The 13058-nt window shown below is 52.9% G+C and overlaps 2 protein-coding genes across 2 annotated transcripts; both read right to left on the bottom strand.

Moving 5' to 3' along the window:
• Nucleotides 1-7313: 7313 nt before the first annotated feature.
• LOC119123442 (odorant receptor 131-2-like) lies at nt 7314-9681 on the bottom strand. Its single transcript, XM_037252599.1, has 3 exons — nt 9604-9681; nt 8886-9002; nt 7314-8268 (listed from the first exon to the last, which is right to left on the bottom strand). Exons 1-3 carry the CDS (start codon nt 9637-9639, stop codon nt 7453-7455), a joined length of 969 nt encoding a protein of 322 aa, XP_037108494.1. The 5' UTR covers nt 9640-9681; the 3' UTR covers nt 7314-7452.
• Nucleotides 9682-10028: 347 nt separating this feature from the next.
• LOC119123445 (odorant receptor 131-2-like) lies at nt 10029-12506 on the bottom strand. The gene is made up of 3 exons (XM_037252609.1): nt 12385-12506; nt 11435-11606; nt 10029-10835 (listed from the first exon to the last, which is right to left on the bottom strand). Exons 2-3 carry the CDS (start codon nt 11585-11587, stop codon nt 10053-10055), a joined length of 936 nt encoding a protein of 311 aa, XP_037108504.1. The 5' UTR covers nt 11588-11606; nt 12385-12506; the 3' UTR covers nt 10029-10052.
• Between the last annotated feature and the right edge of the window lie 552 nt (nt 12507-13058).

Here is a 13058-nt window from a genome sequence, read left to right as displayed (position 1 = left end):
GTTGCTTGACAGCAGTATTGGGAGGCGGCGGTACGTAGCTACAAAGCGCCAGCCAAGCCTAATGTGAAAGCGCTCATTCATGACCTCTCCCCGTGTTTCAAAATCATAATGTACGTGAAAAATAGCAACATGATAAAACCGATTAACTTTTTGCTGCCGCAAATGGAGGAGGCATCCCATCCATTGGTCGTCTTTAAGCATGCAAAGAATACAAACTGGGAGTCGCTGATGGTGTAGGGCAGGGGTGTCCAAACTCTTTGCAAGGAGGGACAGATTTGATAAAGTGAAGGGGCCCGGTGGCCAATAGTTTTTTTCGGACATTTTTTAACTAAAGGGTGTTTCATAAAGTACGCAGTTTTTTAATTGCGCGGGATTTTTTTGTTTGAAGATTGTCAGCACTGTTTCTATCATTTTCGTTATCTATTATCACTCCGATTAGAAGACCATTTGTCGTTTTTCCATTTTGTAGCCATGGAGCGGATCAGTATCGAGCAACGCATTCTTATTGTGAGAACTCATTACAAAAACGGGGAGTGCTACGCAGAGACTGTCCGTAAACTTCGCGCGATCTTTGGACGTGACAATGCCCCGACCGCAACAACAGTTTCGAGGTTGGTACAGAAATTCGAAGAATCTGGGTCAGTTGCAACCAGAAAATCGCCCGGTCGAAACCGTGATGTTCGAACACAACAAAACATTGCGGTAGTGCAAGACAGTGTGAATGTGAGCCCTGTGAATTTCAACGATCGGATGACTGCCTGCAGAGAAAGTGGAGGTGGACATATGCTCGATATCATTTTTCATTATTAAATTGAAGTATATGTTGAATGAAATTAAATAAAAATTTTGAATTTTGCATCGATTTTGGCTGATTTATTGCATTTTTAAAAACTGCGTACTTTATGAAACACCCTATACAAAAATTTCATGCAAATACACACTGTTATAAAACAAATTTTATTGTCCCAATTGTCTTTATTTTTTAAATGACAAAACAACCAAATATAATCCACTCAGGCAGATGTGAACAACTCTAAAAACACAAATTCTGTCTTTCATTCATATCTGAAGAATCAGATAACATTGAACAAACTGTATGAAATATCTTAAATTTACATGAGTTTAAAATGATTTTTGCCTCATGAACATTTTAAACAGGAGTTATAAGTAATGCAAAGTTGTCTGTTATCATTAAAACTTAAAACAAGTGAGTTTTGCTCTTGTCATTTACAATATCTTTCAGAAAGTAATAGTTTGTTTCACGTCTACAGGTTCATAACATCAACAGTATTAACATGGCCACTTCGTAATATTTAATATTAAGTAATATTTACTTTTGATTTACTTTTGACTCACAGCCCCGTGTGAAGAATCGCTGTTGTGATGCCAGTTCAGCTTGGAGCTGCTTCACTTTATCAGCGCGGTCACTCCCTGTTAGCTTGTCGTATGTGTTAGCACAGGGGTCTCAAACTCCAGTCCTCGGGGGCCGCATTCCTACATGTTTTCCAAGTTTCCCTCGTTAAACACACCTGATTCAAATGATCAGTTCATCCTCACGTTCTGCAGGAGCCTGATAATTGAATCAGGTGTGTTTAACGAGGGAAACTTGGAAAACATGTAGGAATGCGGCCCCCGAGGACTGGAGTTTGAGACCCCTGTGTTAGCATGTTTAATCTGATAGTGTCTGTTTAGGTTGAAATCCTTAAACAAGGCAACTGTCTCTTTAGAAATTAGAAAAACAGCTTCCTGGACCTGGTCTACTCTTCGCATAAAGGAGCTTTCAAAGCCGCCCCCCTCCCCCATCTTGGACTTTCTGACCATATCACTGTTATGCTTTTGCCCGCATACAGACAAAAGGTGAGAACATCCAGACCAGTTCGCAAGCGGGTGCGGGTGTGGCCTGAGGGTGCCTCTGATGCGCTTCGTGACTGCTTTGGCTCTACCGACTGGGACGTGTTTAGGAGGGCTGCCACTTGCGACGGTCGGGCGGACATTGAGGAGTATACTGACTCTGTTTCCTCCTACATCGGGAAGTGCATTGATGATGTGACACACTCAATATCCGTCGTCACTCGGGCTAACCGGAAGCCATGGCTGACAGGGGCTGTCTTCAGGCTGCTGAGGGCCAGGGACAAAGCCTTCCGGGCGGGGGATGAGGCTGGCTTGAGGACTGCGAGGGCCGACCTGTCCCGGGACATCAAAGAAGCGAAGAGGGCGTTCTCGGGCAAAATTACCGCCCACTTCAAGGACAGCAGGGACGCACGGCGCCTTTGGCAGAGCATTCAGACCATCACGGACTACAAGCCCGCGCCGCAGAGCTGTGAAGGCGACGTCCGTCTGCTCAATGACCTCAACCGCTTCTTTGCTCGCTTCGACGCTCAGGACAGCACTTGCCCGCTGAAGGCCACTCCCCCTTCCCACGAGCTGCCCCTGTGCCTCTCCGCCGACAGCGTGAGGAGGACGCTTGCCGCTATCGACATCCGTAAGGCGGCGGGCCCGGACAACATCCCGGGTCGAGCGCTGAAGGACTGCGCTGGTGAGCTGACGGGTGTCTTCACGGACATCTTTAACACTTCCCTGCAGCAGGCCATCGTCCCGTCGTGTTTCAAAGCTGCCACCATCGTACCTGTGCCGAAGAAGCCTGCTCCGTCCTGCTTCAATGACTACCGCCCCGTGGCACTTACGCCCATCATCATGAAGTGCTTTGAGCGGCTTGTCTTGGAGCACATCCGGTCAGTTCTCCCCCCCACCATTGACCCCTTCCAGTTTGCGTACCGAGCCAAACGGTCCTCTGAGGATGCCATCTGCTCTGCCCTCCACTCGGCCCTCACCCACCTGGAGGGGAGGGACTCGTATGTGAGGCTGCTGTTTGTGGACTTCAGTTCTGCCTTCAACACCATTGTGCCGCAGCGTCTCATCAGCAAACTTGACAAGCTGGGCCTCAGTACCTGCCTCTGCAACTGGCTACTGGACTTCCTCTGTCAGAGGCCACAGGTGGTACGTGTTGGCGACAAGATCTCCGCCAGCATCACGCTGAGCACAGGGGCCCCCCAAGGCTGCGTGCTCAGTCCACTGCTCTTCACCCTCCTGACGCATGACTGCGCTGCCACCTGCAGCGGCAACCGCATAGTGAAGTTTGCTGACGACACGACTCTGGTGGGTCTCATCACCGAGGGAGACGAGACTCAATACAGGCTGGAGGTTGACCTTCTGACCGCGTGGTGCAGGGACAACAACCTCCTGCTGAACGTCGACAAGACCAAGGAGATTGTTGTTGACTTCCGGAAGGGTCACGCCCAACACCTGCCGCTGACCATCGACGGTGCTGTGGTGGAGAGAGTGAGCAGCGCCAGGTTCCTGGGGGTGCACATCAGTGAGGATCTCTCCTGGTCCACCAACACCGCATCGCTGGCGAAGAAGGCCCAGCGCCGCCTGTACTTCCTTCGGAAACTCAGGCGAGCGGGGGCTCCTCCGGCCGTCATGACAACTTTTTACCGCGGCACCATTGAGAGCGTCCTCTCCAGCTGTATTGCTGTCTGGGGTGGCAGCTGCACTGACCACGACTTGAAGGCCCTGCAGCGCATAGTGAAAACGGCTAGTAAGACTATTGGTGCTTCTCTCCCCTCCTTGAAGGACATTTACACCTCCCATCTCACCCGCAAGGCGACCAAGATTGTGAGTGATGTGAGTCACCCCGCTCACTCTTTGTTTGAACTTCTGCCCTCTGGGAGGCGGTACAGGAGCCTGCGCTCCCGCACCACCAGACTTTCCAACAGCTTCGTACTCCAGGCTGTTAGGATCCTGAACTCGCTCCCCCTTTCAGCGTAGCGTCCTGTTCTTGCTGTCTGCTGTATGCACACTGGCTCGGTTTTGCCCCTCTTATTTAATGGGTTATTGGTCTGTTATTTATTCATCGCTCATTTTATTTTATTTATTATTTATTATTTATTATTTATGGTTTGTGCCTTCTTGTTTTTGTTTTGTGTCGCCTACTTGTATGTCTCGTCACCGTGGGATGGAGGAAACGGAATTTCGGTTTCTTTGTGTGTCTTGACATATGAAGGGATTGACAATAAAGCTGACTTTGACTTTGACTTTGAAAAAAACACAATTGCCTTGATTTTCAGTGAAAAAGTATTGTAATTCCCATTTCTCTTGAAAGCGAGGGCCCTCAATGTCAACTTTCCTCGTTTTCTTTGCAGTCGCCATGGCAGAAATGAGCGGAGCGGGTGGTGCTACCACCTTTTGGTAATAGGAGGAATTACAGTATCAACTTTCATGATTTATTTTATTCAGTTTGACAGTGCAGGCGGGCCATAAATAATACATTATAAGACCGAAGCTGCGGGCCGTATGAAATCTGACCGTGGGCCGGATTTGGCCCGCGGGCCGGAGTTTGGGTGTTGGGGTACTGTCACGTTCCCACGTCACCTGACTTCCAGCCGAGCCCGACTCATGTAATTGCCAGCACCTGCTACAGCTCGTTAGGCTCCCCATTTAACCTCTCTGTGTTCTGCCAGTAGTTGTCAGTTCGTCTGATTACCCTGCCCGTGATACTGCTGTCCTTTTTGTCCCCGGACCAAACTTATAGCCAACTACTTGCTCGTCCTTCGACCACGCTCCAGATCGCCGCCTGCCCTGACTACTTGCTCGTTCTTCGACCACGCTCCAGATCGCCGCCTGCCCTGACTACTTGCTCGTCCTTCGACCACGCTCCAGATCGCCGCCTGTTCGGACTACTTGCTCAGCCACGCCAGCCAGACCGCAGGTCCAGCGTTCTACGTCCCCGTTTTCCCTCTCGCCAATAAAGGATCGTGCTGCACTTGGTTCCCTGTCTTTGTTCTCTGACAGAACGAACTGACCAGAAATGCAACCAGCGCACGATTCCCTAGACATGGACCGCTTGACCCACACGGAGTGGGAGCTCGGCAAGACCACAGAGGAGATGGCGGCATTAACTAGGGTCGTCCAGCAGCAGCAACAGCAGCTCCAGCTGCAGCAACAGCAACTGCAGCAGCAGCAACAGCAACTGCAGCAGCAGCAACAGCAACTGCAGCAGCACCATCAGCTCCACCAGGAACTGGTAGAGGCTCTCAGGGACCACAGAGACTTGGCTCCTCTGGCTGCTGCAGATCGGTTTGCGCCAACTCTGTCCACGTCCGTGCCGCTCAGCCCCGCCGATCAGCCCACCGTTATGTCCACGCCCCGTCCTGCCTCGGCACCCGGGCAGCACGTGGACGTCCCTGAGCCCAGACTCAGCAACCTCGCGAGGTTCGACGGTGACCCCAAGTACGTCCGGGCCTTCGACGGTGACCCCAAGTACGTCCGGGCCTTTCTGACGAACTGCCGCGTCTTGTTCGACCTCCAGCCCGTCACATTTGCCACGGAACCAGCCAAGGTGGGTTTCGTGCTCACTCACCTGACGGGCGAGGCATGGCTGTGGGGAACGGCAGAATACGAGCGGCAGGGACCCGCCTGTTCGTCGTTTGACGCCTTCGCCGCTGAGATCCTGCGCGTGTTTGACTTGGGCTCCGCCTCGGAGGACGCCTCCACAGAGCTCCTCACGCTGCGCCAAGGCAGCAGATCCGTCGCCCAGTACGCCATCCGGTTCCAGACGGTGGCGCGTCGTAGCGACTGGAACACCCCGGCTCTCGTCGGTGCCTTCATCCACGGACTCGCGGAATATATCAAGGACGAGATGGTGTCCTGCGAGCGCCCTCAGACCCTTGAAGTGGCCATGGACCTGGCAGTACGGGTGGACCGGCGGATCCAGTCGAGGCGACGCGAGGAGAGGAGGGTGACTCCGCCCCCCCGTCGCCGTGACATCAGCCCGACACCTCGGGTGTCAGGGAGAGCACCGGTTTTTTCACCTGACCTGTCGTCCGCCAGGGACCCTGTCCAAGTAAGTCAGCGCGCCTTTACTGCTCCTCACACCCAGCCCAGCTGGTCAGAACCGATGGAGATCGGACGCACCTCTCTCTCTGTGAGGGAACGCAGTCAGCGCATCAGAGAGGGGCTTTGCCTGTACTGCGGGGGTGAGGGTCACTGGGTGGCCTCTTGCCCGAAGAGACCTAAGGGCACCCGCCAAGCAGGGATCCGTTTGGGGTCGGTTTTCTTGCCCCCCACCACCTGTCGCGAGTCCCTGTCCCAGAACCACTACTCGACTCCAGCCCGTGCCCTTGCCTCTCGGCCCTCCGCTTCTCCAACCCGTGGGCAGCGGCCGCGGGCCCGGTCTCGCCGTCGGCCGCAGCGGATGGCCCGGGCCCTTACTCCGCTGCCGTTGCGACGTCCGCAGCCGGGTTCTGCTCCAGTGGGCGGGGAATTAGGGTCTGACCGGCTTCCTGCTCGGAGTCGTCCGGTAGGGACCCGTCCGGTTCCCGCGCCGGCCCCCTGGTCGGCGTCTCCCGATGCCGCTGCTGGGAAGGTGGACTGGGCGGTAGTGCCGCCTGATGACGGGGCTTGGTCGACATGTTCTGACTCGGACTTGTCGGACTATTGACTGCCGCACGTCTTGGGTTCCCCCCCTCCCGCCCGGCCTCCTGCTCCGTCTTGGGGTTCTGTTTTTGGGACGTCGGGGGCCGTCCCTTGGGGGGGGGGTTCTGTCACGTTCCCACGTCACCTGACTTCCAGCCGAGCCCGACTCATGTAATTGCCAGCACCTGCTACAGCTCGTTAGGCTCCCCATTTAACCTCTCTGTGTTCTGCCAGTAGTTGTCAGTTCGTCTGATTACCCTGCCCGTGATACTGCTGTCCTTTTTGTCCCCGGACCAAACTTATAGCCAACTACTTGCTCGTCCTTCGACCACGCTCCAGATCGCCGCCTGCCCTGACTACTTGCTCGTCCTTCGACCACGCTCCAGATCGCCGCCTGCCCTGACTACTTGCTCGTCCTTCGACCACGCTCCAGATCGCCGCCTGCCCTGACTACTTGCTCGTTCTTCGACCACGCTCCAGATCGCCGCCTGCCCTGACTACTTGCTCGTCCTTCGACCACGCTCCAGATCGCCGCCTGTTCGGACTACTTGCTCAGCCACGCCAGCCAGACCGCAGGTCCAGCGTTCTACGTCCCCGTTTTCCCTCTCGCCAATAAAGGATCGTGCTGCACTTGGTTCCCTGTCTTTGTTCTCTGACAGGTACACTTGCTTGTCTTGTGTGCCGACACCGTGAGTGCGATACCCACATATGACGGTGTGGATGTTTGTGTTTGAGTAACGGTGTGAATGTGTGTGTGTGAATGACCATAAATAAAAAAAAATATAAAATAAAAAAATAAAAAAAGAATACAAACTTATTTCAACGCGGAATTTATTGAGAGAGTAAGTGCAATATTCATTCGTGGCTTAATATCAACAATGACATTGCCAAAATGCTATACCTAATTGTCACACAAAGGGAATTTTGATTCCAAAAAGGTGTACTCCACTGACGTCGCGCTCCAACCGCTCCCAAGCGTCAGCGGGACACGTCGCCCCCTGGCGGCCGCTTCCTGGGCCTGAGCGGCGCGAAGCAGGATCTCTGCGTTTTGTCGAGGTACCTGCGGAACTTGTCGTCACGGATGCCGTAGATCACGGGGCTGAGGAAGCGGGGCAGTATGTTGACCAGCAGGTAGCCCACGTAGCGGATCTCCCGCATGTGACCCGGGAAGACCAGCAGCAGCAGCAGCTCTACACCGGGTGACACATAGGCCAGCAGGCACATGGCCAGCTGGACGCCGTGCAGCAGGACCGTGTTGCGGGCCCTCTCGGCCAGACCCTTCTGGGCTGAGGCCGAGCGCACCGCCCTCAGGATCTTGATGTAGGTGAACACCAGCGTGAGGAAGACGCACAGGAAATAGAAGCAATCGAAGGCGATGCGCTTGTGCATCATGAGGGCGTCCGGGAAGACGTTGGAGCGCACGCAGAAGACGTAACCCAGGAAGAAGCCCGGGGGCTGGCTGGCCACGGTGAGAAAGAGGTCAGTGACCTCAGGGGCCACGCTGACCAACCAGATGAGCAGGATGGTCAGGTAGGTCCTCCGGGCCGTGCACAGCTGGTGGTGCCTTAGAGGCCTGCAGATGGCCACGTACCGCTCGGCCGCCATGGCAGCCAGGTTGAGCGGCGTGTTTCTGGTGCTGAACACGGTCAGCAGGATGAACACGCAGCACAGGGACACACGGATGTGGAACACGATGTAGCTGAGCAGGAAGAGGGTGACGCTGAAGCTCAGCTGGGCGCTGTCGTTGATCACCATGTGAATGAACAGGATGTAGCGGGGCTCCTCATGAAATGTCTGCACCGCCGCCGTCCGCGCAAAAAGCACAGCCACAAACAACATCGATAGCGGCGTCAGCGATATTGTCATGGAACAGCATCCCTAAGTGGACCCGTCTCAAGTTTAGTCTCCCCCCCCCCCCTCCGCAAACAGGTTTTCCCACAAGCTTTGCAGAGGATGTCATCAATGCTTTTTGGGGAAGGCTTGTATGTGTGTGTGTGTGTGTGTGTGTGTGTGTGTGTGTGTGTGTGTGTGTGTGTGTGTGTGTGTGTGTGTGTGTGTGTGTGTGTGTGTGTGTGTGTGTGTGTGTGTGTGTGTGTGTGTGCGCGTGTGTGCGTGTGCATGTGTGTGCGTGTGTGTGTGACAAAAAAAGTGAAGCATCGCCACCGATGTGGAGGAAGATGAATGAAGAGGATGCTGACAAAACAAATAAGACCAAATTGAGGCGACTTCCCGCACAGTGCAATTCCGTCATTGGCGGCTATCAACTGAAAAAATTAGGTAAGATGAAAACCAGACAAAACACTGTGTGTGTGTGTGCGTGCGTGCGTGTGTGTATGTGTGCGTGTGTGTGCGCGCATGTTTGTGTGTGTGTCTGAGTCTGTGTGGGGGCTTGGTTGCTTGTGCATGTGTACCTGGTGTTTGAAGAAGGTGGCAAGCAAGGTGGCATTGATGTACTGGAGCAAGAACCACAGAAGAACCACCAGGAGGTTTTTCACCACTGCAGAGACAAGACTGTCCCTCAGAGCCACCTAACCCACACACACACAAATCAAAGTCAAAGTCAAAGTCTGCTTTATTGTCAATTTCTTCACACGCCAAGACACACAAAGAAATCGTTGGATGTAGCGACTGAAGAATGACAAGTCCAATAATTAGTCATGGATTTGATATGTTTATTCTATGTGTTCATCCGCAATGCTTTCCACTGTAAAAAGTAAAGAGGCTGGTTGTGCTTTGAGGATTTACATATGACACAAACAGACCTCAGTGCAGGGAAGGAAGCCGCCCGGTGTACAACGGACTCAAGGAACAACAACGAGCAAATAGGCAAGCAAGATGCATGCAATCATTCACCAAAGAAGCAAAACAAAGCAGAAATGAACTCGCTCGCTCAACTGGGAAGGCAGAAACGACAGCGGATGCAAACTGAAAGAAAGCCGCAAACTCAATCTGAGCAAAACCTGGACAACACCTGGACAAGAACCAAATGGCTGCAAAATATTGGAAAGCAAAAGGACAAGAACAGCTGCACACACAGACATGAATATGCCCACGTAGTTTTTGAAGCTCTGTTCTCAAAAGGTTTGGAGAGAAGAGTTGAGAAGAGTGCAAGGGTGCGTGCGGCTGTACCTGCTGTGGGGAACTTGCGTTGTCTGAAGAGTTCATGGCGCTGAGGAGACCAAATGTGAAATCAAAGATGAAGAGAAAACGCGGTGACAGCCATTATGGCGAGAAAGCGGCAAGAAGATGAGGAGACGTCTCCGATTATAAGCCAAACGCAAACTCCGGCCGCTGTAACGTCATGGGCCACGAGGGCGCGGCCTATTCTATTATGATACTATTCGACATTGTTGGACTTTTGGATTTGAGGGTGTGGCTTTGACTTTTTGGGCTTTTGTCTTCCACACGTGTCAAGTCATGACCTCACCTCCACTGCCTTCTAAATGACACCTGTCTTTTTTTCCAAAGCATACGGCACCCCTTGAAAGAGCCCCGAGTGCCAGCCCACCGGCAAACCCCCTCCCCCATTTGGCGAGTGTCGTTTTACTCCCACGGGAGGGGGTTGTTTGAGTGCCAAATCAGGTGCAGTGGGCACCGTGGGGCGCAGTCCTGCACACCAGGTAGTGTTTGAGGTACTTCCTGAAGCACTTGTCCCGCACACCGTATATGATGGGGCTGATGGAGCGGGGCAACATCTGAACCACGACGTGGCAAGCGAAAAGCGAGTCCGAATAGTTCCTGGGGAAGACGCGCAGGAGCGCGTCCTGGACCAGGGGCACGGCGTAGATGGTCATGCACAGTAGAACCTGAACACCATGCAGAACGATGGTCCGCCGAGCCTTCTTGGCGTCCTTGCTGGCCGTTTGGGCCGTGAAGAGGATCTTGAAGTACGTGAAGAAGATGACTGACCACACCAGGACCAGGTAGACGATGTAGGTTATGTCCCGCTTCTGAGCCAACAACGGATTGGGGAAGGCCGTCTCTCGGAGGCAGAAGATTCTGGAGGAGAAGAAATCCAGAGACTCAGTGGCCAGCGTGACAAAGAGATCCGGTAAGGCGGAGATGACGCTGATGGTAAAAATCAAGGCGATGAGGAGTAGGGTCCTTCTGAGCGTGCAGATGCGGGCGTGGTGAAGCGGCAGGCACACGGCCACGTAGCACTCGCCCGCCATGCATGCCAGGATGAGGGGCGTGTTCTCAGTGGTGATGATGGCCATCAGGATGAAGGGGGCGCACGATAGGACGCTGATCCTGTACAGGGTGTAGCTGACCACAAAGAGGATGACACCCACGCTCATCTGGATCATGTCGTTGACCACCAGGGTGAAGAAGAGGATGTAGCGAGGATTAGAGTAGAAGATCTGGAAGACAGCCAGTTCAAACAACTGATCTCAGTCAAACCAAACCGAGAGGGGTGTTTCTCAAGGCTCTCTTCTCAGCCTTGTCTTCAATTCAATTGTCACGGAGCCACAAAGGTTGTCTCCGAGCAACATGGAGCGCGCTGCTCACGACCCTTCTCCCGTGTGGTCCAGTCCCAGTTCAGCAGATGCCAGCCAACCCTACAACCACGTCGTGCCGACTTCCCTCAAGTAACAACTGGGCTGAACTCAAAAGCCATCCCACCTAAAAGTCAAGTCTTCAAAAAGTCCCCAGCCCCAAAAGTCTAAGTCCCCGTCCGAGGAGCCGTCTCTGTTTGTTGTCTGTCTGTCGTCGTCAAGTTTGCGTTTGGTTAAGCCCAGCTAGCGCTCAACACGTCCCTTGGCCCGCCCTCTCGGCCCATCTGCCACAATGTCAAATGTTGCCCGGTCAGGATCTAAAGCTCGAGCTCCTTCTGGACAAATGACTCTGCAATGACTTCTGCCTTGCGACGGCGGCGCTGCGACGACGGCGCTGCGACGACGGCGCTGCGACGACGGCGCTGCGACGACGGCGCTGCAACGACAGCGATGTGCTGGCCTACCTGGTGCTTGCAGAAGGTGTACATGAGGCTGGCATTGATGTAGTTGATGGACAGGCCGATGGCGAGCACCAGCACATTCTTGAGCACCGCTTTGCTGAGCGAGTCTCGGTATTGGATGGCCACACTGGCGTTGGCCAAGGCGGCGTCGCCCATATTGACGCCTGTCCGCTCTCTGACAATGTCAAAAAACAATATTTAAAGAAGCCTTCGAACCCTCTTGACGTGTGCAGGCTGCCAAAAGCTTGCAAATCAAGTCGCAAATTGACAGTGTCACACAATGGTGAGCAAAATCTGGGACATATAATCGAGGCATGGAACACCTTCACACATTGAACGTGTTTCCTGCAAAGCCTGGCTCAAGCCTTGCAAAATCTGAGGAGGGAGGGGGTCAAATCATCCAAAGCTGTTCATCACCCAAAAGAAGCATCATATTGGGAGTACAACCTGACAAAATCAACAAATCAAATCAAACGTACAACGTTATGGATTGAAACAGTAAAATCAAATACGAAACGAAATCTGGTGTAAAGGAGATGAGCTTTGAAAAAATATGAGCAAAATAATCATGAAATAAGTCAACAGAGCAAGAACACGCCAGGAAAGATGAAAAGTTGGCAGGCATCCTTCAGTCACTACATTTGAAACAACAGAACATGGCATGACAATCACATGGCAGCATATTTGGAGCACAAAACTAGATCAACAATCATCATCATCATAACGAGACGTGTATGTGGCTGGGCAGAAAAGGAAGACACCACTCCAAAACTCCAAAATGCACACAATGTGCAAGTTTCAATAAATGCCCAAGCGTAATCAACGACTGCAACCCAAACTCCGAATGTTTATTGACAGAAAACCAGAGCTGCAAAATACTCCAAAAGCTGCAGCCAGCCGTTTTTCTTTTTTTCTGCGAGTGTACATGACTAGAAGATGAAGCGTATACTCACCCTTGTCACTTGGATGCACTTCTGACCCCACGTCCGCCTGACAGCCATCTTTTATAGCCTAAGGACACACGCACGCACATTCACACGCGCACACGCACACACACGCACACGCACGCACACACACGCACGCACGCACGCGCGCGCGCGCACACGCACACACACGCACACATACGCACACAAGTATGATGCGTTCCCCCTTGATATTGGTCACGTGTTTTACAATATTGGTTGGGCTCGGCGGCACCTTGTCAGCGTGGTCGCCGTGTGTTTATCCGTCATGTCGGAGCATGATTGTTTTTATTGTTGGAGTGATATGATGGGCCCACGGCGGCAGTGGGCACGGTGGGGACGGTGGCAGGCCTCTGATGGCAAATCGCTCCAGACGCAGCAAACGATATTGCGATGACTCTCACACGTGCAAGCCATCCCCCCTCCTTTAAAAAAAAGAAAGAAGTTTGTCATGGCGACAGAAAGGCTTTTGCTGAACCCACGGCGTCTTGGCCCAGTCAAAGTAAATGTTTGACGTCTGCGATGGCAGTCAACAAGTTGTTGGTGGCAATGTCTTTTTGTATTTTTGCAGAAGACAACTTTTGTGCGTTCTATATCTGTGCACAAATCTTTAGCGGTCGAGAGGATCTTCGCTGTCCATGCAACCTTGGGGTTTTTGCGGCCAA

The sequence above is a fragment of the Syngnathus acus genome, chromosome 5 (assembly GCF_901709675.1).
Source record: "Syngnathus acus chromosome 5, fSynAcu1.2, whole genome shotgun sequence".
NCBI classification, from domain to species: Eukaryota; Metazoa; Chordata; class Actinopteri; order Syngnathiformes; family Syngnathidae; genus Syngnathus; species Syngnathus acus.
This window is presented reverse-complemented; position numbering and strand designations above follow the sequence as displayed.

Excerpts from the sequence above, each read along its gene's own strand:
- LOC119123445 (XM_037252609.1), bottom strand. The coding sequence starts at position 11,587 with ATGGGCGACGCCGCCTTGGCCAACGCCAGTGTGGCCATCCAATACCGA. Across the intron at positions 10,836-11,434 it reads ACACCTTCTGCAAGCACCAG|ATCTTCTACTCTAATCCTCG; the intron begins GTAGGCCAGCAC and ends GCTGTCTTCCAG.
- LOC119123442 (XM_037252599.1), bottom strand. The coding sequence starts at position 9,639 with ATGAACTCTTCAGACAACGCAAGTTCCCCACAGCAG. Across the intron at positions 9,003-9,603 it reads ACGCAAGTTCCCCACAGCAG|GTGGCTCTGAGGGACAGTCT; the intron begins GTACAGCCGCAC and ends TGTGTGGGTTAG. Across the intron at positions 8,269-8,885 it reads CCACCTTCTTCAAACACCAG|ACATTTCATGAGGAGCCCCG; the intron begins GTACACATGCAC and ends GCGGCGGTGCAG.